Source organism: Rattus norvegicus, chromosome 1 (assembly GCF_036323735.1).
Source record: "Rattus norvegicus strain BN/NHsdMcwi chromosome 1, GRCr8, whole genome shotgun sequence".
NCBI lineage: Eukaryota > Metazoa > Chordata > Mammalia > Rodentia > Muridae > Rattus > Rattus norvegicus.
The window spans coordinates 146,165,485-146,191,868 of record NC_086019.1 but is presented as its reverse complement, the minus strand read 5'-3'; the positions used below and the strand labels follow the sequence as shown (position 1 = coordinate 146,191,868).

Genomic DNA, 26,384 nt, shown 5'->3' with positions numbered 1-26,384 from the left:
CACCATTTTATATATTGATAAAAAGAAGTGCCAGAAACAGTTCTTGGAACTACTAGCAAAGCCTTTGCTCAGGCCACTGCTGAGCTGGACCCACTGCTGACCCATGGCCCCTCTGTCCCCATGAATGGTCCTCAGTGACCCTGGGGAGAGCCACAGCAGCTACCTTTCATCCTTTGCTTGTTTTTAAGGGCAGTTCCCATAGTAAAATGCCTCTAGCATCTTTGGCATCCTGTTTCATGCAAATCTGTTAGCAGTAAGGAAAAAAAAAAGACAGACACAGGGCATCTGCTGAGTGACAGGTAAAAGTAGAGCTTACGTGTGTGCAGGGCATTCTCACCTGATCCCCCAGTCCTCCTTCACTTTGTGCTTCTTGAAAGTCTGACTACCCTGTGTCTTCCAGTTGTCACCTGAAGTCCTGAGGTCACTAGAGACCTCCAATATTACCAGGCTGTGGGGCTCATCCGTCCTTCCGAAGAGATTTAGAATAATTACATTATCGTAAACACGCAGGGATGAAGGAGACTAGCTTCTTGGGAATGGTATTTGTGCTTTGGAAATGTTCAGCTGAGCCCCTGCTTTCCTTTGTAAGCCTTGGCGCTAAGGGGCTTAAGGCGAGATGCCTTTTCCAAGGCCCAGAAAGGACAAATCCCCAGGATGTCCTGTTTCTCGGACTAAGACCATGGAGCCTCCTGAGAAAGCAAACACCTGTACCTGATGCAGCTGGGCCGGGCTGTCTTACTCCATCGCTTGACACCCAGGATGCACTGGCAGCAGAATAATATAGACAGTGGGGTTCTGATGAAGAGAGTAGAAATTCAGAAAGAAGGAAGGATCCTCGCCCTTGGCTAACCTAGCACTACTGACACTTGATGTCCTGTTAATTTAGCTCTTCTCTGTCCTCAACTTTGATAAATCCTTTAGCCAGTTTATAATGTCTTCTTATAGCAGCTTGATTGGGCCAAGATAGCTCTAGAAGCAGCTGGCTGGTTTGGATGAGAACTGTCCTTCATAGGTCGTATATTTTAATACTTTGCTGCTGGCTCTGTGTGGGGAATGTCCTAGTTTGTTTTTGGTGGCTGTGCTTACACCATGACCCAAAACAACTTGGGGACAAAAAAGAAAAAGTTTATTTAGCTTACATGCCAGGTCAGAATCCATTGTCCAGAGAAGCTAAAGCAGTAACTCAAGGTAGGAGCTTGAAACAGAGACCATGCAGAAACACTGCTTACTGGTTTGCTCCCTTGACTTGTTCAGCTAGCTTTCTTATACGGGCCAAGCCTGACTGCCTAGGGATGACACCACCCACAGTGGGCTATACCTCCTACATCAATTAGAAATTAAGAAAATGGCTCACAGACATGGCCATAGACCAGTCTGATCTAGGCAAGTCTTCAATTCAGGCTCCTTTTCCCAGGCGACTCTCAGTTTGGTCAGTTTGTCAGCTAAGGTTAACAATGAGAGAGAGACTCTGGAATTTTTAGGAGAAGGAATCTTACTGAAGTACATCACTGGGGATGGATTTTGAGGGTCTTTAGCCTTGCCTGGCTGTCTTCCTGTTCTCTTTTCCTGCTTTCTGTGTGCAGATGAAAATGTAACCAGCCCACATCCTGCTCCTGTTGCCTGATCTGTACTCATTCCCATCCTACCACTTTGGACTGTATCTCTCTGGAACCATAAGTCAAAACAAAGGTTTTCTTCTTTAAGTTGTTCTTTTATCATTATACTTTATCACAGCAATGGAAAATAGTTCATGCAGCAAGCAGTGAGTCTGAGGCTCTGGGCACCTGAGGGGAGTACCAAGAGGAGGGGGTTGGCACAGGAGTCTTATTGTCCACAAGTGTCATCATTTCAATGACAGTGAAGACAGTTGGGGCAAACCTGATAAGATATAGGAAGCCAGACAGCAAGACTGTAGAGGAAATAGTACTATGTCCCTTGTCATCCACACTCATTCACTATCAGCAGAGTTCCAAGGTTGCAGTGTCACCCAGACAAACTTACCACTAAGAAAAATTCTTCAAAGCAGATTGCCTAGGAAGATCAATATTTAATTTCTAACAAGTAATTTTCAATGGAATCCTGGATTTGGCGGTGCTATGATCTTTCATCTGTGACTGCCACAGACCTTTGCTCTGGTCAGCTACTAAGCACAGCTGACTTTATAATCATGCTAGTAGGCGCTCCATCCCATGGTACTGAACAGAAGCTGTAGTGTAGCTGTTGTCTAGAGGATATGAGACAGCATCTGGACATGGTGTCATGGCCCATTGACATCTAGTGGGTGGAGAGTATGGATCCTGCTAAACACTTTATAATTCAGAACAGTCCCATAACAGAATTGTTCAGCCCAAATGTCCACAGTGCTGATGAGGAAACCCCCTGTCAATCAGCCTTGGCTCCTTGGTGATCAAACTCAGCTCATGTATGACCCTTCTCCTTCCAACATCTCTCATGACAGACAACGTGTCTGTCCAAGACACACACATTCACATCCGACACCTGAGATGACACTGTTGGAATTCCCCAGCTCTGCATCCTGCCACAAATATCTTTCCAGCTTTGCCCCCTGTCACTCTCCAAAGGACATGTGCATCAGAGTCACTCTGGGAGGCAGACAGAGTTGCTGAGCTGAGGGGCAGAACTTCCATCTCTCTGCAATGTGGAAGCCGTTGCCCTAGGTATGAGACTTGGACAAGCATCAACTCATGCCAGCTTGCTGCGATCTGGTGCCCAGGAGGACTTTGCTCACATCTGATTTCTGCCTTCGCACCCCTACTCCAAACTATCACTGAAGCCAAAGGGAGAAAAAGGCCCTGCACTGCCCTCTCTTAGCACTGAATGCTTCTCTTTGGCCACTTTTTTTTTTCTTCGTTCAGAAACAATGATCAAATCAAGCCTTATCAGTCAGATGCACTCCAAAGGAGCAGCAAAGAGAACTTAGTAACTGTAGCTATTTATACAAAACTGTGGGCAGGATTAAGGGACAATGGCATGGGTGGAGAAGCATCCTGGAGAGAGAGTGCAGTCAGAGGTCCTGGCCACCCTAAGGGCTGGGTGAGAACCTAAAGAGGTGATAACTAGCATCAAAAGAGGGTTATCTGACAGGGGCTGTCACACTGCTCCTGCAGGCTGAGCTGGGAAAACAGACAGCCAAGGAGTGGTCACAGCTATTTGGAGCAGACCCTGGGGCTCTGAGCAGGGAGGAAGGACATAGAGAGGATCTAGGCAGCAGAGGGTCTAGGTAGGCCCCTTTTCCTACTGTGGAAGCCCCATTGGACTGAAGCTACATCAAAACTGCTCTGGGGGATCTGGAAGGGCTCAGTTGGCTAAGAGTATTGCTGCTCCCAGCACCTACATGGACAGGTCACAAATGACTGAAACTCCAGTTCCAGGGAAAAATCTAATGCCTTCTTCTGGACTCCATGGGAACCAGGAACAGACATACAAACAAGCAAAAAAACCCATACACATCAAATAAGAAAAAAAATCTCTCTCTCTCTCTCTCTCTCTCTCTCATATATATATATATATATATATATATATATATATATATATATATATATATATATATATATATATATATCCTGATCTACAGCAGGGGCTGTGTGACATGGTAGGCTGTTAATAAATATTTTAATAAATATTTTGAAGATGACTTCAGGCACTGGCACACATGTCTGGCAGTTATTTCCTAGACATTTTATGGAATTTATTCATGCAGAATATTAAGACTTTTCATTAAACCATAGGAAAGCACAACCAGGAGGCAACCATTTCATTTCCCAATGGACCACCATCTTCTTATGCACATATGGTTTTGTCCCTCAGAACAAAGAACACCAAGAAGGGATCTGTGGTGGTTTGAATAAAAATGGCCCCCATAGACTCATAGGGAGTGGCATTTTTGAAGTTGTTGCCTAGTTAGGGAAAGTGTGTCTCTGGGCAGGGGAGGGAGGGTAGGGCTTTGAGGTTTCAGAAGCTCAAGCCAGCCTTGTTGGGGGCATTCAAATGCTAATACTAGTTTCCAAGATTTGGTTGCCCTCCCTCCACAAACTGATCCTCCTGTACAAGTGATGCTACCTAAACCTTTCTCCCCAGTTTAAAGGTATTGGCTCAATAGAAGTGGCTGCAGCCAATTACTGGGGAGAATAGAAATAGGTGGAGCTTGAGTTACTTGGCTGGGGGTGGAGGCAGGGTCATAGGTAGGAGGAGAAGGAGAAGAGATGGAGGGAAGAGGAAAACATAAGGAAGATGAAGAGAACATGGGCCAGGAGCACATGCCTCAGCAAAATGACCCCTGAGGACAGCAGCATTAGCCCAGGAGGACACAAGCAGCAAGTATTTGGGGAGCATAACTGGGGAAGTTGCCAAGCTAGCATTAGAAAAATAAACTAGGGGTAATCCCCCCAGTAATTGGTGCCAAAGCTAAGTAAATAAGAGCGTGAGTGTCATTCATTTGAAAGCTAGCCAGGGATAGAAATATTATATTAATTTGCATAGCCCCGGGGTCTCTCCTTCTGCTGCCTGCAGATCCAGATGTAGAACTCTCAGCTACCTCTTTAGTACCATGTCTGCCTGCATGACACCGTGCTTCCCATCATGACAATAATGGACTAAAATTCTGAACTATAAGCCAGTACAATCAAACATTTCCTTTTATAAGAGTTGCTCTGGTCATAGTGTCTTTTCACTGTAGTAAAACCCTAAGACATGAGTTAGTAACAGGAGTTGGTTATTGCTGCTAGAGGCTGAACCATGCTTTTGTTTGGAGAAATGCGGACTTTGGTACTTTGGATTAAAAAAGCAGTCTAAACACTTGAAGATGGGCTTAATGGGGACATAGAAGACGATGGGGCTGAGGGTTGCTGTGTTAGAAATTTGGCTCGTGTCTAGACAGACCACACCAGGCCAATACAGTTCCACATGAGAGAGGTTTATTGTGGTTATTTTAAAGGGGCAAAGGGGGTGATGGAGACGAAGGGGGATAAAAGAGAGCACAAAGATCAGGAGGGTTTGCCTTTTATTTAGGCTATGATGTAGCCACTCGCAAGTAGAGGTAAGAGGTAGACCAGGTGGCGTCTGGGAATGTATGGTGATAGCCATGGCAACAGACGCATGAGTCCCTGTCTAGAGACCCTGAAGCCAGTTCCTGACTGTAAAGCTAGTTCTTGATGCCAACAAGGGTGATTGAAGGGAGGTTGTTTTAGAGAAGACAAATTTTAGTGTGTGGCCTAAAGACCATACATGTAATATTTTGGGAAAGAATATGGCTGCTTTTTGCTCTTGACCAAAAAATTCCATGAGGCTAACTTGAAGAGTTTTGGGTTAATTACACTGGCAGAGGAAATGTCACAATAGCCTAGTATTGACTCTGTCATGTGGTTATTAGTGTTCTCTCTTATGCAGATCTATGAGAAGGAGCAGGCTATTCGAGGAAAAATATAAAATGTACATTTTGAGGAGAAGAAGAGCACCAGGAAGTGGATTGGAGCTAAGTCCTGAGTACAAGGAGATAAACAGATTAAAGAAAAGCCTGATGTTAAACAAAATAAAGGGACTGGTGACATCAGAAAAAGACCACACCTAGCTAAACTTCCAACTTGTAAAAAAGAAATAAAGAAAAGCTTAAAGCTTAGAGTTAGGCATGGATGGTGCACACCTTTAATCCCAGCCCAGAGGCAGAGGCAGTGGCAAGAAGATCTCTGAGTTGAGGCTAGCCTGCTCTACAGAGTGAGTTCTACTACAGCTAAGCTTTGGCAGTGAAGGAAACCATCAAATACAGAAAGCTGTTGAAAATGTATTTGAATGAGGGAGTCAAGTTCCAACCCCAACAAGCAGCAGAATTTGGCAGCTTCACTCATGTGGTTCTGGCTTTAGAGTCAAGGATACAAGAGGGGTGTTATGGGTTTCCCCCCATAATTAAGGAAACTCACTGAGGCCAGGCATGTAGCAGGGGTATCCCAGTATGGAGGCTTAGAGAGCCCATTGTGGGAAGTTGTGAAGGTGAAGCCTGGATTGCCTTGGAAACTCTAAAATACTAGAGATGCCAGAGCCATGGGATACTTGCCAAGGAAAGTTGCTAACAGGGAGTGGAGCAAGCCTAAGGGAGAGAAGTGTGTTGCAGTCAACAAAGCTGGAAGGAGTTTGGTATCTGAAGAGCCCTTTGACATCAGATTGCTAATGTACTTAGTCAGGAATGAACAGTGTGCTGTGCTATGCCTGTGCCATGTGTCTGTGATCAGGACTCTACTTCATTTTATCAACCTCTGTGCCTTGGCCATGCATTCTTGAGTGGGAATGGATACATTGTTTTCAATTATGGAGTAGACTTTTGTAGATATGACCTGGACCCACCTAGGAATGGCTACCTCAAAAGGTCTCAGGAGTGTGCGTGTGCATGTGCATGCATGTGTGTTTGTACGTGTGTGTGTGTGTGTGTGTGTGTGTGTGTGTGTGTGTGTGTGTGTGTGTGTGTAGAGTGGTGGTATGGGTAGGCTGACTAGTTGGGATCAGATGTAGGATACAGTCCTGAAGACTTGGAACTATGAGTCATGGTGAAAGAGTATTTGACTACCAGAGCTCTTCCAAGCCACAGTTGACTTTAGAGATAATCAGACAAATCAGAGATAGTTATATCAATGCTAACTTCTAAACATTGAGCAGGTAGAGCGATAGGGCCAGCATGGAGAAACCACCTCATTAGCGGGAGGAGCTTGTCGTGGCTCTTGCAGGGCCTTCTTGACAGCTTTCCATACTTCTTTCCAGAAATAGGACAGGCCTTCAGTACATTTGCTTCTTGTCTATAGTCTCTGCCTGAGGCCACTCACCATCCTGGTGGACATGCAGTACTCCAGTCTTGTCTTTGAATCCCACGTCAGGTTTTAAACAGTATGAAAATACTGTTCAATCTCAGGCAAGCCACAGAAATGCCTATGTCCCTTATCTGTAAATTCCAGCCTGGACCTTGAGTTTCTTCACAACATAGCAAGCACGAGGTCTTGTACTTATGAAGTAGTATTTACCAAGATCTAGCCAGTCAAGGAAATAAATGACCACAACATGTAGTGAGAATGTGAGAGTCCTTTTTCCCTACTTATATCTTTCCAACAAATCAGACACCCTGCCCCTCTCCATCCCCGATGGTCTTCATGTTATAGCATAAGGCTTCTTAACCATTTACCACCCATGACACTTTTTCCACATGAGATATTTATACATGACCCTAGAGATACAGGTATATATAACAGACACACAAATCAAACATGTACTTGATCATGTTAGCATAAACACAGAGTACAAAAGAATGCTTAGGACTAATTGTCTTAATCCCAAGATAGAATTCAATTAATATTTTTAAAAATAGATTTTAAGTCAATAACTCAAATAGCTAGTTTTTATAATCAAATATTCTACCCGCTACAACCCAAAGGTATACATACATGATACATGCTGAGGAACAGCAATCGGAAAATACTAAAAGGTTTTTTTCTTTGTACTTCAAACATTATGTTTCCTTAGGACCAGAGAGCCTCACATGTACAACATATGTGCAGTTAAAACAAAATACTTTAAATACATAGTAGTTTCTATGTGAGCCAAGGTGCTTGAGGTGTCGTTCTTGGTGCTGCATGGTGTGGTGGCACACCTAGCACAAAGTGTTCCCAGTTGTATGTTCAGAACCAAGGCTGTGACACTGGGAGAGGCAGCATGGGTAAGACTTTCCAGAACACTTGGACTCATTACTTTTTGATTGCTATGCAGTTGGGAACTTTTGGTGTTTGCCTTAGTTTTGTAACCCCCACATTTAGTTATATGACCTATATGGAGGCTCAACATATAGTCGAAGAAGCTGTGTTATATAATGAAGAATGAACTCTGGAAACGAGTCAAGTGACTCAAACTGACAGCTGTTTCCGTTCTGGAACAAGAGTGGAGGGGCAGAGGGGCAGCTGGGAAGTTTCCACCAGAGAGGAGCTGAGCACGAGGAACCATAGGTACAGCAGGGCTGGGCTTGAGCCCAAGTTCAAAAGTAGAAATGGGGCTCAGGTGCCACAGAGAGACAGGGAACACCTCCTGCGTTAGAGGCTGAAGATTAGGGGTGTGGGTTATCGACACCCAGCTGAGGCCCATGGAGACAAAGAGGTAGGTGATGGCAAGCTCACAACATAAACGGCCAACACTGATAAGATTTGTGGCTCCAGAAAGAATGTTATTTGGTGAAGCCTAAGTAGATCTATGTCTTCTTCGCAGGTAACGTCTTGCGCCAAATTCCTCAATCAGTTACGAAGCTTCTCTGGGATGTAGGAAAGATTCCACCAGTGGTCATGGAGACAAACAGCCTAGGTGGGGGAATTTTATGGGCTATTCGTCCAAACAGGAAGAGGAAGCGGGAATCTTGTTATCTCCTCTCAGTGCAAAGGAAGAGTAGGAGAAGAATGGATCGGAAATACCCAGCCTTAGTCGCAGGATGTGGTAGGGTAAGTCTGCAGAGAACTAGAGGGAGAGCTGTGTAGTGGTTGGAGTGGTTTCCCCTCTTCCTCCAGCTTAGAGAGTTACGACTCTGGCTTGGAGCTGCCCGGTGTGGAGCCTTTTGCCTGTCTGTGGAGGACCCACCCAGAGGCCAAATCACTGAAAGGCCCAAGTTAAAACTTGCTCAGTATGTAGGGGAACCAGGAGAACCAGGGATCTGCTACAGTGAGAGAGAAGATGACCCCACCACCCAGAGAGGGCACAAGGAAGGGCAGGTGGAAAGTGTGTCAGAATAATAAAGAACAAAGGTGAATCCCAACAACATTGGGAAACACTCAAGCCAAGCCTTGTTGGTGGCCCCTGGAGCCCCTCTGTTTCCTTCTATTTGTGTCAGGGAAGCACGGGTGGCTGGGGCAGCATGGCCAGAGCTTGGCCTGTGATCTGTAGGAAACACGGCTATCGCAGGGAGTATGGGTAATTTCCTCCTTGGAAGTGCTGACTCAAGGACCACTTCTAAGAGAAACACCGTCTGCCTGTGCACACCTCCTTCTTTGTCTCTGACACCCCACACTCCACAGCGTTCTGACGATGCTGGCCAGACCATGCTGAACGGCTGCTCTGCACACAGGTGGCACAGCTCTGCTACAGACAATCCCTGCCTTTGTATCTCTCCCCTCAGCTCCTGGAAGGGCTTCATATGGAGGGAGGGGCTAGAACTCTGCCTTGGGAACTTGGGGTGCTTGGATCTGCACCACACCAGGTAAACTGTGTGGTGAGGCTGCGCTTGGCTGCGCCCCCTTGCAGCCATGTATCCTGCATCTTCTTTCTCCCCACTTGGAACAGTAAGACTACAGACTCCCACTCACAAGTTAGGATGGGCCAGTGAGGCGTACACAGCACAGGGGCTTTCTTCTCTAGAACACAAACCAGGTGACCACAGGCTGAACATGTTCTTAACCAGTGTGGCTTGGGACTTTTAGCTATCAGCAGAGCTGGTCTGGGAGGTGTAGTGACATTTGAAAGAGGTGAGGGTCCTATGGAGTGCTTAGATGTCGGGGGTGTGGTAGGAACTCAAAATAATATCTTAACATGACTAGCATCATTATAAATTATATATTGTTATGAATCATAACCTGAAGGAGTAAATACTTGGCATGGGTATGTATATGTATGTTCCTGCCTCCAAAAGGGCTTCTAGAAGGTGTGTGGGACCACACCAGTGTGGTCTCACCATCTTTGTCTCCAAGGCTCTGTGAGATGATGGCCTCTCCCCTTTATGATCTGTGATTCCCAAGACCCAGCAGGAAAGTGATTAACACTCACTGTATTTGCTGAGTGAAGCAGAAGGGTGTTCTGTGCTTCCCAAGGGCTGTGGGACTTGAGAAGGACACCCTTCCTATGTAAGAAGAGCTGCACAGGACACACTCCCACAGAAGAGCAACACTTGTCACACTGACTCTGCATCTCCCATCACAGGACGTCCATCCCTCCCAAAGGTCACCTGGTGCTGTCCAGGAAGTTCCCTGAGCATGTTAGCAGGGGGCTCTGAAGTGCCCGGTGAAGGTGCACTCAGCAGAAACTGCCCTGTGTGATGGTGCCTTTGCTCTTTCTGCTGCTCTCCCTTTGTACCCAGGGAAGGCCCGCCCTGCTTCACCTCCCAGGTTCTCACACAGCTGCCAAGGAGTGTCTGTCTGGGAGAAAGCTCTCAAAGAGAGACCTCAGGTTACTCTCAGGTTACCAGGGGATGGTTCACTACCACATCTATATCCTGGGTCAAATCTAGTAGATCTGACACAAAACCAAGAATGAGTCTCTTGGCTTTTACGTGATGTGAATGGCAAGGACTAGGAACTCACTGTGGAGTTAGTCTGGCTCACGGCCTCTTTTTCTAGGGAAGACTCAGAACCTGAGGCAGCTGACCATTTAAGGCACATAATGGTAGCCTATCATCATTATAGGTGTAGATTTGTGTCTGAGATCCAGGGGCAGCCTGCTGAATGCAGTGGCCCTAATCTCTGACTGGCAACAGTCAAACTGGACAGGGTTTTTATGTATGCTCTCCTGGAAAGTCAGCAACAGGGATGGCAGAGTCAAAGAAACCTTGGGGACCTTCTTCATCAGGATGTCAGCTGTCAGACTTCAGATATGCTCCAGGCACCTAGGGGTTCCCCAGTCTCTGCCAGGAGCTCCTGCCCGCTCTGAGGTGGGAGTTGAAGTTCTTACTCTACCCTCCTGGCACCAGCAACTTTTTCTTCCACATTATAGTCCTTTTAAAGAAAATACGGGGTGGCTAAAAGTTGGTCAGAGGCTATCAGGAGGAAATCAACTCCAGTATTTTCTCATTTTAGCACCAGAAGCCATCCCTTAGCTTTCCATATGGTACAGGGTGGAGGTGGCTTACATTTATACCAGAAACAAAGACAAGGTCTGAGTCCAGTGGCCAAATCTTCTGGGAATCCTGGAATAAAGTTCCTATAGGACATCAGGACAAGTTACCAGGAAGTTGAACCAAAATGCACTTAGAGGAGGCTGGAAGACCGGCAGCAGGTGCCAAGACCATGCATCAGGACTGGGATGTCATAGCTCTTTCCTCTACTGCAGAGAGGTGTGTGTGTGTGTGTGTGTGTGTGTGTGTGTGTGTGTGTGTGTGTGTGTGTGTGTGTGTGGTGTGTGTGTGTGTGTGTGTGTGTGTTTGTGTGCTGTCTCCTTTTCCCTCTGATCCTTTGCCAGTTAGCTGGCTACTAATTCCTAAGAAATCCTGCCAGGCTGTTTGGTCTGTGACACAGTCACATGACTCAAAACATGACCGTTCCAAAGCCCATTCACTGGCGCTCTAAGTCGCAGAGATTTAGAGAGACAGTGGGCTCTTTTGGAAAGCTAGGGTTGGCACAAAAAGCCTGGCTTCCTTGCCTGTGAGAGTTATCAATCAGACATTGTGACAGATCTGCCTGAAGTCTGGCTGGCACTGTGTTGGCCTGTGTCTGCTGGCCAGCCACTCTGAACCATGCCTCTTTTCTGTCCATACCACGTCAACAGGGTCCCTATCTGTCATATTCTAATGTGCGAGTGTCGGTGACCAGTCCTTACTAAGCAGCCAGCTCTGTTCAGTCACAGGCTCAGGACTGATTATTTTAACTTATGATTTTTGCTGATGTGCAAATACACCTTTGGTGTGAGAAAAATTAGAACTTCACAGCAAACGATATGAAAAGGGAAAGTGATCCCTGACACTTACAGAGCTGATAAATGCAACAGATTCATGACATCTTCAGACGGTCTTAGCGTTATTCATAATGTACACATAGGTACATAATGCAAATTCGTTAGAACATAGTTGTGCGGCTGGCTTGGTTTTTCATATCCTCATACATCTTCGAGTTCTCTAGTATTAACTGCGGGGAAACCCTGCTAATTAAGGTTGAAGTCTACCGTGACAGATAGCTCCTCTGAGTGCAGTGCAAAATGGAGGACTCCCTTTACCAGCAGAGATTCACCTTCTCTGACCTTGTCTAGGGAGCCTGAACCCCCATACCCTCTACCTGGAGTAGTCCTTGTCAGGCCTACAGGCTCAACTTCCTCTTTTCCCCTTCTTCCTCTCCCCCACCTCCCCCTAGGAACCCGCCCAGCAGGTACCTGGGATTTCTGGAATGCCTCTCCATGCAAATGAGGCATTCACAGAACTTAAAAACTCCAGCCAATAATTTTCATTTACTCTGAAAAACTCCTTCCCACTCTTCAAGGTCCATATATTGCCCCTGGCTCACCCCAAGGAAAGAGTATTCGAATAAGCCCACCTTGAATAAAGTTAGGCACACAAGCTAAGATCATCTAAGAGAGCTTTATCATTGAAGATCATCAGAGAAGGCCTTCACCTAAAAGAACTGTACACTATGGCACCCCCAGACACACCACCACAGTTAAGTAAACATCTCTAGTGTTTCTAAGGAATATCAGTGATTCACTCACTATGTTGATTAAGGCAGTGCTCCACCATTAGACACTAGGGAAACTATGTGCAGCCTTGTTAGGGCATCTTTGACCTTCCTGTAAATTGCTAAGCAGATTGTCAGGCCGAAGTGTATGGCCATTCTCCACTTAAGTACATATATTGTTGAAAAGACAGGGCTGCCTCAGGCACCTGCAGTTCCCTGTATATGCTCACCCACCCCAACCACGTACCCTGGTTCATCAGGAGACAGAGGGCACCCTGGACTTTGATAGCTGTAGCTTCATTGCATCAGCTGGGAACAGGCTCCCCAAGTGGGTTTTCTGTTTTGTTCCATTGTTGGTTTTAGTTCTTGTGCCTGGGTCTGCCCTCCAAATTGTGGGATCCTTGTCTCGGCCCCCTAAGTGCTGAGATTATAGGCATGTACCACCAGCCCTCCTGGCTTCTTGAAGCTCCTTACTTGGGGTTTCTGTTCTGTGCAGCACCAATCCATCTACTCCACCTCGAGTAGAGGAACCTCGGGGGCATACACAGTATCTTGGAGCTTTAGCTTCCTCCACTGAGGAGTTGGTCATACTCAGAAGCGAACAGAGTGGCTGTGATAGCTAAGGGTGCGTGTGACAGGACAGTGGCTGTCCACCTGAATTGCAAAGCAGCCACCTATGGGCTTTTCCTCTCTTGATATCCAAGCAACACCTCAATCTCATTAACTCTAGGAATTCTGGTATCTCAGTGACTTTTAAAGATGGTGACAGGATCTGGGGTTTTGGCAGCAGTGCGGCTGTTGAAAGGCTGGGGTGCAGGTGAGGATGAAGGAAACAAGTTGGCAGTGTGCCACGGTGCCTCCCCTCCCCCGAGAAGTGACAGGGTGAAGGTTGGCACTGCTCTGTGGGATTCCCTGAGAACCTCTAGAACATTTGGCTGCAAAGGAGGCAGTGGGAAGCTACAGGTCAATTTGCTCAGCTTGCTGGAGGTTGGTTGCTGCTTACAGATTCACCTGTTCTGAACAAGGTAATTAACTTTTGAGAAGGCTAGGCTGATTCCATGACAGGCTTCAAACTGGCAGTTAAGGAGACTAGGCCTAAATCTGTTTCCAAGAACTGGGCAATTCCAGGCAAGTCTAGGCCTCAGAAGCTGCTTTGCCACCTTGTCTGAGGCAAGGACAATGGGTCAACAGCAGTTTCCAGACTTCCTTAGCTACTTCCTCAGCCAACAGTTACCAGACCTCCCTAGCAAGTTTCCAGCCACCACACTCCAGTAATGGAATGTCTGCAGAGATGGACCCAACAGATTAACATAGAGGTCACCTACCCAGGAATTCCCTAATGTGCTTTAAATCAGGCCTGCAAGCTCACTTGGATGTCTATCTTGGTAATGGGGAGACCCTAGCATGCTGGACTTCTGCAGAATAAAGCACTATTTGCATTTATATACTGTTTGAGTCTAGGGTATCATTTTTCCACAAATCACGGACCCTTAAACTTTGAAACAAAAACTGCGGTACCTACAATCTTCACTTTCAGACACAAGGTTACTTTTCTCGTTTTTAAAGAAATATTTGATCAGTGACACATCTTTTCTGCATCAAACTCCATCCCACATGCCAAATCCTATTTATTTTGAAGGGGTAAAAGGTGACAGTGGAAAAGATAAAATTCTACAGCCTCTGGAAGCAGGGTGATAAACTCTTCTCGAACCCAAACCAGTGTTCTCTACAAGGAAGTCACTTTCAGAGCTGCCATCTTGGGAAGGGTAGCTTATAAAACACATGCTCTTCCAGTGACCTCAAGGGTTACACATGATAGCTTTCTGGGAGAAAAGAGAAGCTGGGGTTCAGGGAGGGAAGAGGAGTTGGGGGAATGGAGAGAGAGAGAGAGAGAGAGAGAGAGAGAGAGAGAGAGAGAGAGAGAGAGAGAGAGAGAGAGAGAGAAAGAGATACCTTAGAAGGTCGTTTCTTTTTTGAATTAGGGCAAATAAAAAAGGAAGCATCTAAATCTGATGTTCAAACAACCCTTTCCAGTTTGATCTGGTCTTTTTGACTTAAAAAAAAAAAGTGACCCAGATCTGTGAGCTGTGGACACTCCGTTCCTCCCTTGGCTACTGGACTTGAAAGACAGGTGAACTCTTCCTCCATCAGCCCATGCTTCATACAGAAATTTGACATCTCTTTTTTTTTTCCAAATAATATTTTTATTGATTCTTTCACCTCATACACCCGATCAGTCATACTCACTTCCCAGTCGTACCATGTCCAGCCCCCTGCCTGTGACTTCGCTTCCAACAAGTTAAAACCAACAGAAACAAGTGCAATTGTGTTGTCCATACACTTACTGGAGCACGGGTCTTCCTTCAGCTGCACCTCTGTCAGATGCCATCAGTTGTGGAGATCTATACTTCAGCATCCTTACCACAATTTTTAGAGTTCTCTTTGATGGCTTCCTTTTGGGGAGGGTGGGGAGAGGAGGGGGTTGTCACAGAAGTTGTCCATGTCCTTTTTTCTCAGTTGTGTATCTGCCAAAATGACTTCCTTTACAGTCAGCTGGAGTTCAGGACAAGGACTTCTTCATGGTTTTTGGTGACAGCAAGACCACAAACATGGCACCTGCCTGCAGTAGGATCAGGTACCCAAGCAAAGTCCTCAGGGCAGCCTCAGATGGCACCACAGGCCACCCATATCAATATGAACCCCAGTGGCAGCATGGCTCTTGACAACAGCGTGGCTTCAGGCTGCAGCATAGACTATGGGCATGTGAGTGGTCTTAGGAAGTTAACACTGGCAACTGACATCAGCTGCTTGAGGATCACAGACCCAGACTTGGCCCTCGGTGGTGGCAGGGACCCTGATATCACCAGGGCTTCAGATGGCAGCACACGCTACTCACATCCTCTTGCCCAAACCCCCATGGGGCAGCAGAACCCATGGACATCAACATGGCCTCAGGCCATGGCACAGATCACAGACACCTAGAAGGCTATTGTCCACTTCAGGACCATCAGGACCACTGATTCACAAAGGGCCCTCAGCAGCATCATGGACCAAGGTGGTCCTTCCAGGAAGTCCTCATCTGGGTCTGTCATTGCCCAAAGCCAGGGGTATCTCAAGGCCAGGGAGAATGTTCCAGAGGTGAATCTGCATAAGCTCCAGGTTGTCGCACCCCACCCCATCCCACTGCACCCTACCACATTGGTCACTGAGTTGTTCCACTGTCAGCCTCAGCCCTTTCTCAACCTATCCTGTCTCCAGTTCCACCTCCTCCACCATGCAAGCACGGCTCTTCCTTTCAGCGTTCCCATCTTCCCATCATACTTTTGTTCATCGTAGTGGCATCCACTGGCCCTGCGAGCCCTGCGAGGTGGGAGGAAGGCCATTTGAAAGGTGGATGCTCCTTTTCACATTATTTTTTTTTGTTATTAAATTTTGTCCTTTTACCTTTCACTTGGGAATCCTACTCCGGCAAAAACAGAGCACATATCCTTAAGCATTTTTGGATCTAGTATAAAAGGGAGAATATCCACATAATGTCTAGCCAAATTTTGCTTATTCTTAAGGGATGATCACTGCCATGATTACTGCAGGATGAGAAGTGTGCATTTTCCTCTGTAAATCACATAGTGAATACAAAACACATAATGAATGCTTCATGTCCCTCAAACCTGGGCGTGAACACCCCAGGGCCATGTTTTAGACAGCTGGCTAGGCCAGATCCATTTGGGGATTCCAGGAAGGGCTGAAGATCTGCCTTTCTTGACCAGCTTTCAGGTGACCAGTTCATGCTGTTGGTCCACAGCACCGCTTTGAGGACCACTGCCTTGCAGTGTGTCCACTTACTACAAAGTGAGTTTCTCTCACTCAGTACGGCACTCTGGAATGGGCCCACACAGTATGTCATGCATCTTCCCCTGCCATAATGCTCTGAGGCTGGCCATGTGAAATGGATGACCACTCATAGCTCTAGCTTCATTTCTACAGGTACAGCAATCAAATAAATAGTACTACCTCTTTGCCAAACAGTCAAGGCCAACAGTCATTGAATTATTTGGGTCTTATCTATCTTAGTGTGGCTGAATGACCTATGTGGACTGACCGTGTGGAACGATCAAACCCACACTACTTCTTGTACCGCAGCTCCTCAACTCTTTCTTGAAAGGAAAAGTGTGGGGCTGTTTTCTAGATCTCTCTCCCCTTCTGGATAGAGGGGGAAACTACAAGCTATCATACATACAGCTTGAATGTGGGATAGAGATGTTGTCTCCCTGACTCCTTTGCTAATGGCTCTGGTATAATCTGGCTTTGCACTCTGACCTCCACCCACAGTTTCTTCACAGGAGCAGGAATCCTTTGAGGAGCGTTGGTTGCCTTGACCTATGAGATGGGGAGAGGATAGTCAAAGGCTCAGCCTTCCAGATCTCAGCCATCTGTGATGTATTTGTCAATTCCAAGTGTGTAAAACAGGTCAGGCTAATGAATGTTCCCCTCTGCCTTAAAGACCACTGTCACGTTCCGAGGAGGTGTTAGTCCCACTGTGTTGTCATGGGTACTTATGTGTAGTCACTGGACAGACTAGGGTTGTGTCTAACCGTGTGGGACCACTGTAGCTCCAGTTTACTGTGGACTGCTTTCTCCAAGGCTCTCCTACTCTTGGAAAGGGGAGGCGGATGCTGGTGGGAGAGCTCTGTTCCACAGCTGCTCAGGAGTGTCTGGCTGAGTACATCCTTGACTCCTTACCAGGTTCCAATAACGTCTATTTCCATTTTAATAGCTATGAGGGCCAAATGATTATATGTGCCAACATACAAGAGAAGCTACCTTCCCAACCCTTTCCTCTTCGTGCTAGGCACCCTCTTAGGATCACTGAAGAAGGCTACTCCTCAAGACTCTACAGAGGCTATATCCAAAGAGCAGGCCCCTTCTGGCCTCCCAAGAGGAGTGGAGCTGGAAAGGTTTGCCGACTCCTCCCGCCGGGAAGTCCCAGAGCCTGGTCCCTCCTAGCCCTCTTCTCCCGCTGATTGTGCTCAGGACTAAATGGGAAGTAGCAAGTCTGGCCTTATGTCCACCAGCCACCTCTGACCCGTGTCTTCTCTTCAGAACTGTCTCTAGGGCCCTCTACTCTACTATTTGACAGGGGAGGCAGGGTCTGCAGCAGCTGTGGCAGGCAGGCCAAGAGCAGACCTAGTTCTGAGATTTCTCACGCTGGCCTTCCTTGCTGCCACTGCACTCTTCAGAAATGACTCTGAGAAAGTGGTGCTAACAGAGTTTCCCCCATGTCCAGGCAAGCTTCTTGATTTGTTTTCAGTAAATTTAACAAGTGGAGGCTAGAATCTAGGAAGAGTATGGGGCACACAGTAGGAGTCTTGTTCTGCAGTCACAGATGGGGATAGTGTTTCAAGACCGAGGCCCCAAGCTGGCTCCTTAGAGCTGGGGAGGGTAAGTGGCAACTCAGTGTCACCTCTGCTCATGTATCCCTGTGACACTGTGCTGCCCATTAGTGTGCTTCCTAGGTATGGGGAAAGAAAAGTAGCCTTCTACAATCCTGAGAGCCCCACTTCTGTGCTCAATGGAACTGTAGAGAGCCCCAAATCATTCTGGGTTAGCCTCTCTTTCATATACAGACCAAGTGTAGAGGATATGGGAACATTTCATGGCACTGCTGAATGACGTTATCTACATATGCGATCAGTCAGCTAGCTTTACTTACCATTCAAAAGTTTAAATGAACCTACACTTGACAACACGTGCTCCTAGGCTAATTTAGCTTCCATTATCTGTTAAATTTAAACAGACAGTGAGTTATCCAGGAATACTTTCTTTAAAGTCTGGGTCAATTAGACACAACTAGCTATGCCAAGGATCTGAAGATTAAAGAAAGAGTGTCCACAACCACTATTAAGAGTAACATAGGTTATTAAGAATACCCATTAAAGAAGTTTCAATAACTTTAGATGTGATAATTTTATATAAAAATCCTCCATATGACTATAACATTATTACACAGTATAAGAAATTACAGGATTGACTTTTGATCACATTGCATTTGTTCCTTAAATGGGGATACCTAAACAAGGCAATTCAGATGACAGGAAAACCATTTAAAACACTGACAGTGGCCCATCCACATTAACTTTTAGTTTATAGTTCTTTGGTGTGTTTAAGAAGGAACAGTAAGGGGTTGGGGACTTAGCTCAGTGGTAGAGCGCTTGCCTAGGAAGCGCAAGGCCCTGGGTTCGGTCCCCAGCTCCGAAAAAAAAGAAAAGGAAAAAAAAAAAAAAAGAGAAGGAACAGTAAACATGATCACAGAAATTCCTTTCTATTTTAATAAAAAGGTCCAGGGCACAAAGCTCAGGGACACTAATTTAGGAAGGAGAGGGCACTCTGTCGAGGGGCATGAAGCACAGGCTATGGCAGGCTGTTTTGGCTAGCTAACACTGACTGGTACTTTGAAGAGGTGTTGCTGTCCAGGTACCTGCTCTCTCCAGTGATGTTACACTTTGACCAAGGACTAAGTCAGTAACTCAGGTGAAGTTCACAGGGCGTCAACCATGGCAAATGACTAACCAATGCCAGTTGAGTAGCCACTCAGGACCTAGAGATGAAGCTCCGCCTATGGTGTCTGCCCAGCAGCGCTTAGCACCAAGGGATGCCTTGACCTCGGCACATACCTCATTGAAGAGGGTTGTAGTAAGACTCTTCATAACACAATCAACTCTAACTGTGAAACAGAATTAAAGAAACAGTTTGAAAGTATGTTCTCTGACATCTTTAAAATATATAGACCATATTTATTATTGAAAGTGAATCCACACAGATAATTTACCAAAATGAGATTTTCCCAGATTAGACCCTTGATAATACTTGTTAATTCATTAGAAAAGGCCCCACCACTAGCAGTAGCTGCTTCCTCTTAGCTACTTGTTTTTGCTGAGGGTTCTCTGCTTTTCTGCATGTTCCACGATCTTTTCTTCCACATAGAGGCCCTTCCGCTTCCGCACTGCATTCATGTACTTTCGGGCCTGGTTCTCAGAATCTGCCTTCTCCCCAAAGTGCAGGTACTCCTCCTCAGTGGTTGGCACCCAGAATGGGTCACTGGGAATGACCTTGTAAAAGAAGGTGACAGCATGAGCCAGGTGAGGCAGATGTTAATTTCATTAGTCTCTGGCTAATGAAACAAGTCCAGAAATGAACACTTAATCTTCCTAGGAATGGTAATACACAAATAAGAGGACTCATGGGAGCTGTGTCCATTCAACAGACTTGGAATATCTGTCACTCTGAGTTCTCAGCGAAACACTTCATAATCATGAAAGAAATAGCTTCATCTTTAATGAAAAGGAGAACGTTACCTGACTGATATCCTCACTAATCTTGCCTTTGTCTTTAATGATGATCAACTGACTGATATCCTCACTAATCTTGCCTTTGTCTTTAATGATGATCAACTTTGTGAACACGGTCTTGCTTATTGTTTTGGTGATGGCTCATGTAGCCCATGATGGGTCAGAAACCGGTTACTCAGTAGTTTAAGATGACTTCTGACCCTCCTGCCTCTACCTGTCAGGTGTTGTGATTACCAGTGTGTGACCATGTCTGGTTTATATGGTATTGAGGACTGAACCAGGACTTTGTGTGCAATGGGTCCTATCTTGTTGGGACTTCTGCTAAAGACATCTGAGATTGGCTCAGTTTTTCTCCTTAGAGGCTTCCAGGGATGCTGCTTGTATGAACTATCTTCTTCGGAGGTTCCCTGAGGGCCTTGGCTGTAAGGATTTCATGCTGTGTGCGGAGATCTGACCTGGCCAGGGTCTCTGCCTTCACGTCCACCACTCTCACACCTGTGTGGTCATCCTGCAGCTGCCTGCATCAATGTGCCAAAGAAACTCCAACACAGGGGAGATGGAGTAAAGAAGCCCGGTCCACTATGGCTGTCTAGTAGAGCAAGGACTGCCATCAGATTAGAGGAAAGGATCCTTCTTCACTGGTTCACACAGAACCTGACTATCAGAGCTCACTCCTCAGACCAATTTTCCAAATCAAGAGCTAGAGGTGTATACCACCTTTTAACTAACAGGAGGGCACCCAAGAGAGTTGTTGCCCACATAGACACATGTGTGTGGGGAAGCATGTACACAAGCATACACACACATATGAACATACATATGGGGACACATACATGCACATATACACACACACTGACACACACACATCCAGACATACATGTACACACAAATATGGACACATAAATATGTACACACACACACACACACACACACACACACACACACACACACACACACACAGTTCTAGAGGGGAAAGCTTAGGGCTTAGGGGCTCCATTTCATTTGGGTCAAGCAGGTGGGAATCACCACACCCAAAATAACCTCCTGGGAGCTCTTCTGGTAACCACCTTCCTCAGTAGTCTCCCCCAGGGTCACCTCAGGATGAAGTGGTGGATCTGGGGTTGGGCTGACATGTGTGGCAACAGCGCTGGCTAAGAACACTTTCCCTTCCGTGTCTGTTATTAGCTCTGTTCCCCCCTTTTGCAAGAAGGGTAAAACTTAGAAAGAAATTATGAGATCGCTGACTTCAAAGGTTTCCTCGTGGAAAATGCCTGTAATTTCATTTCCTCTATTTTCTGAAGCACTTTCTCTCAAAAGCTCTTGATTGTAAATTATATGGTATGTCTGAACACAAATAAAAAAAATCCTTGGAGTGAGAAGGCAGATCTCAACAACCATGTTATTTCTAAACCTAACTGGGGGCAGGGGTACCAGATCAGTGACATTTAATTATGATGCAGTTTTAAAGACTTTAAAAGATTTGAAGCTTTTGGAAATAGGACCATGGCAGGTGGCAAGATAAGGACAGAAGCCTTACAACCAAGACAGAAGTTTTCTTGACAAAATTTTTCTCAAATTATTTATTAAGAATTTTTTGTTTTGTTTTGTTTTATTTTTAAACAACTGCCTGCAGCTGTTTCAGATGCTATAGTTTTAGACATTACTAAGTGTGTAAGTTCAACCCAGGCTCAAAAAAAAAAATGTCTCTGCGATGCAAAGTATAATACACTCACCATGGCTCCTGTGCAAGGGCTCGCCTACAGTAAACCCTGCTGTTCTTGCATGTGTCTATTCTCCTGGTTCTACAGAGACAGATGGGCACATGGCCACTTGGGTTTTGGGGAAGCAGGGATACTCTGTAAGAGCTAGACACACCTCAAAACAATTCTATCTTAACTATTTAACTCTTTGGAAAGCAGCTACAGAAAATACCAGGCAAGCTGATAAAGGCTATATTCTAATAACAGGCAATGGGCAGCAGCTTGTGGACTCCTGACCTAGTTAAAGACTACATTTCCCAGCTTCCTTAGGTGGGGCCTTGCTAGATGTGGCCATATGATTTGTTCTGGGTGATAGGATAAGGAAGAAATCCAAAATGTACTGAGGACTGGGGCCTCTTCTGCAGCCCCAGCCCTTTAGGCTGGGATAGAGCTGTGGTGGGAGGTAGACCAATTACCATGACCATTAAGGAAAGACAGGATGAGCTGGGCTGTCATATAGCCACGTGCCAACTCCGTACCACCTTCTCAGACTGGAAGGAGAAATTGGCCCACTGTATTTTGGAACACCTCTGTTAGAGCAGTCTTATCCCTTTTCTCCATAATATATTTGCCAACCAGGAAAAGACAGACAACCTTCAATTTGTGTGTGTGTGTGTGTGTGTGTGTGTGTGTGTGTGTGTGTGTGTGTGCGTGCATTGCATGCATATGAACGTGTGGCTGCATGGCTATGAATGTGTACATGGAAGCCAGAGGAAGATGCCTGTTGTCTTCCCTAGGCTGTCCGGCCAGTGAGCCAGAACTTGCCTGTCTTACCCTCCCATTGCTAGGACTGCAGACATCTGCAACCACACTTGTTTTTTCACATGGGTGCTAGAGACCTGAACACAAGTTCTCATGTTTGCAGAGCCATGGCGTTATACACCCGCCCCCTGCACCCTCTCTGGCACCAGCCTTCTTCCTAGACCCATTCATAAACATTTAAAGAGACTCCATAAAATAATTTTCAAAGTTGGTCAGGCATGGTGGTGTAAACATATAACCATATTCGCTGAGGAGTGGAGGCACAAGGATCAGGATCCAAAACCATCTGTGGCTGCATAGCAAGTTAAGGCCAACCTGAGAAACTTATTCATAGCTCCCTCATTTCATGAGCTTTTAAAACAAAAATGAAATAAATGATACATCACTCATCCAATGGCAATGAAGGCTTATTTAAGGCTCTGTTTATTGAAAGCCCCAGGCCTTATGTACCCAATGCCCCTGTTCAGATCAGAGACACTATAACAATTCCTTGTGCCAGTGTTGACCAAGGCCAGCTGTGGCTGTCATCTATGATGTCAAAAGCCTGACTTCTGACACCAGGGGCGGCACTAGTGAGACCAGTGCTGTACCTCTCAGGGTCACCTCACTCAGTTGCAAACAATGTTTAGCTGTATTGCCTTGACACACCTGGTCACTAGGACTCCAGCAGACAGTTCCAGTTTTCAGGTACTGCCATTTTAAATCTACTTCTCTCTCTTACTGCTTTGTGCTTTATGTAAAAAAACTAAAACCCAAGCTGAAAAGCTAGAATTCTGGATAAACGGGAAATGGTTACTTACAAGCTGAGAACAGTGCCCCAGATGGTATCAACACAATGAGAAACAGAGAGGAAGGCTACTTGGTCAGAAGGCAATGGTGAAGAACATCCATTTAGTGTTCAGGAGGCCCTGTTAACGCTGTTTATGCTACCTAGAGAGATGCAGCTAGGACTGGACACTGGTTCTGTTACGCATTATGGGCATTATATTTCACTGGGAAAGCAGACGCCCAGTTCTCTGGACTGGACACTGTCTTCCTTGATTATTTCCATTCTTCACTGACCGTGTAAATGTAAGCTCTGTGTTTAAAGGGTCCTAGAGGAAGAAAGCCATCGAGCTACAGGAAGTGAGAGAAGTGCAAAGGAACCTCTGGCCAGCAGCAAAGGCCTGCAACACAGGGCTTAGGCAGGTGCTCCACATAAATTATCCCAGAAGTGAAGTTTTGCACTGTCCCAGGAAGCTGCAGAGTCAGAATGCGAAAGCCAGCCCAGCACATAGCAACACCACTGACTCCCAAGTCACAAACCAGCATGGAAGAGGAGAACTAGAATTACTTAGGTTTCTTACGAACAAGAAAAAAACTGCTGCTTTTTTGAGACAGCCTCTCTTCAGTTTTCACATAAAGACTTCTGTTCAGGACTTTAGGATTTTCCTTACTCCGTTTTCCTGGCCTATACTCCTCTGATCAAGCGTTCTCTCTGCTAGTTGATGGCTAATTTTCCTTTAAGGATCTCTTCAGGAAGGGCTACCTGATGCCTCCCACACACTCAGAACACAGTATTCACAACCCCCTTCTCTTCCCTGCAGTGTACCTACTGAGTGTCCCTTTGTGACTATAGAAGGACTTGCTGTGTGCTTGACTCCATGTGTGGTCAAGGGAAGGGTGCGGTGAGCTACACCATTCCTCTGGGGAAGCCACAGAACCCCAACCTCCAGAATGGCTGACGATTATAAGGACAAACTGCAGATCTTCCCTGAAGAGTTCTCCCCCACCTGTACTGGAAGACTCTCTCCCCGTCCTCCTGCCCCCAAGGGAAAGACTTCAAGTTCCACATTAAAAAATGCTGTCATTTTTCTTTAACTTAATATGTGTCTGTGGCAGGAGGAAAATGGATTAAATGTTCCGTCTCTTTGATTTTAGGTTATAAGCAAAATGCATGTTGGTGCTGTAAGCCAGCTTTCATTGTTCCTTGCCTGGGCCCTCATGCCAGAAGAGGCCAGTTCCCCTAACCTGTGCCTGGTTCTAGGGAAGGCGGGCTGCATCTCACCTCCCAGTGGCTGAATACAAGCTGGGGGCTAGCCAGCCCGCTGGTCCTCTTCCTGATTTCATCCGCGAAGCCGAAGCTCTCCGCCACAGGCAGCACAGCCTTGATGATGAACATGTCCGTCCCCTCCTTCATTTCTTCCTGAAGCACTCGGCCTTCTCGCTTTGATAGCACGGCATAGACTCGGCCTACAAAACCAAAACTCCTTAAGTTCATCCATTCATCGCAATTTGACCCAAGGCCATAACAGTCTACACGCCTAGCAATGATACCATGAATATTTAACTGCAAATTAAAAGGGCAAAATTAGAAAAAAAAATTGCATATAAAAGATAACAAGCGTCCAAACTGTGTCTCCAGTGACAATCCCCACCATGTGGTGAGAAGCATGACCTCTGGGATGACAAGCAAAGTCAGCTCTGGGTATGAAATCTAATGAGAGGAGTGTGACTGGGTTCCTATAACTACTAAAATGCTTTAGGAACTGTGGATATTCTTAATATGATGAGCACAATGGTGATAAGAGACCATTTGAGGTCAGTAACCAAGCAATTGACGATGGCATTCTTATACCAATCAAAAACCATACCTATGTGGACATTTGCTCATATTTTTCCTAAAATGACAGAATTTAAGTAGTGTTGAGAATGGGCATTTATACTCCTGGAGATGAATCATGCTTGGATTCTTTACTGTCTGCTAACAATCTCTAAGACATCAAAAGAGTTTTAGCAACTTCTCCTGCCTGACATGATTTATCTCGAGGTAAGATTCGCCTTTCACTCAGGAGAACACGTGCCCCTTGGGAGTGGCATCCTGTACAGATGTCTGTGGGCGCTCAGGGCATCCTTTCTACTAAGAAGTAGAATGATCGAGAGGAACAGAGGTAAGTTAAAAACCACAGAGAAGCCTGAGCGGCTCCCTGCAGCGAGCAGGCATGCTCAGTAAAGCCTCACCTTTCACCTGCAGCTGAAAGAGGCATTGTGACTGCAGAGGTGATCTGTGTGTGTGCTAAGTGCGCACACGCAGCTGAGCAGAGTCAGTCTCCCTGACAGCACAGGAAGCTCAGACCTCTCCTCAGTACAAGGGAATGTGTCCGCTGTGGCCACCTCAGTCACTCATCTTTGTTTCTGAACCCTGGAACTGAGGGCTCAGAGCAGCACTGCCTCACACCTTCCTCTCTCAGATCCCCTCTGCTGGCAGTGATTAGAAAGGAGCAATGGAGACCACGGCAGACAAATGCACCACATGGCCTTGAGGATTAAAACAAAGACCCTTCTATTAGCCACGGAAGGCACTGCCTCTCCATTGTTACCATGTCCTTCTCCCTGCCCCACATTTCTGAAGCAGGCAACTTCTAACTTCTTCCTCAAATGCTCTTTGACACCCAAGTTCTTTGAGCGCTCAGGGCTCTACTAAACTGCTTCTTGGAGATGCATGCTAATGTTCGTGCTCCAAACCAGTGTGCTGCTCTACCTGGCTCTCACAGCCTGAAGCTGCACTGGGTATGATGGGTATGCATCCTTACACACCTAGCCTCAGGGCCATCACTCTGTTTATTTCTGTGATCCTGTAGACATAACTTTCCTGTGAGCATTCTGGGAAGCCATATATCTTTCTTCGAACAAACTCTGTCAGAGAGCCAATTTAAATGACGTCTGTGTGGTAAGTGAATCTTAGGGGAGATGCCTAGGATGACCTACCCCACACCTCTCCCCTGCCCGCTCACCACCCCTGCTTTACAATGCCAACCGCACTCCACAGTGAGGCAGACTGCCTTCTAAGCTCAAAGCCAAGCACAAAGGCAAACCACTCTCTAGGGATGGAGCCTACCCTGTCATTAGTACTGAGGATGTCAACTAGAAACTCGTAAAGCAGTAAATTAGAAGGCACGTTAAAGTCAGCAACCATTACCAGATAAGTTAAGTAAATTCAAAATGTATCACCTAAACCTGGCTTGCTCCTGGGCAGAACCATCTATCTTTGATAGCTAGACAAGTGCTGAGCTAAACTCTGCCCATCCCCTGAAGTTCTTACTCACCAGTCCTAGATTTATCATGGGGAACACTGT

General features: G+C 46.1%; 1 protein-coding gene across 1 annotated transcript in view; it reads right to left on the bottom strand.

Moving 5' to 3' along the window:
• Positions 1-19,149: 19,149 nt before the first annotated feature.
• The window catches only part of Efl1 (elongation factor like GTPase 1), a 124,986-nt gene continuing 117,751 nt past the window's right edge, over positions 19,150-26,384 (bottom strand). Inside the window, 2 exon segments of the mRNA NM_001107534.1 lie at positions 19,150-19,507; positions 24,317-24,501. Coding sequence (NP_001101004.1) covers positions 19,319-19,507; positions 24,317-24,501 — 374 coding nt within the window. The 3' untranslated portion in view covers positions 19,150-19,318.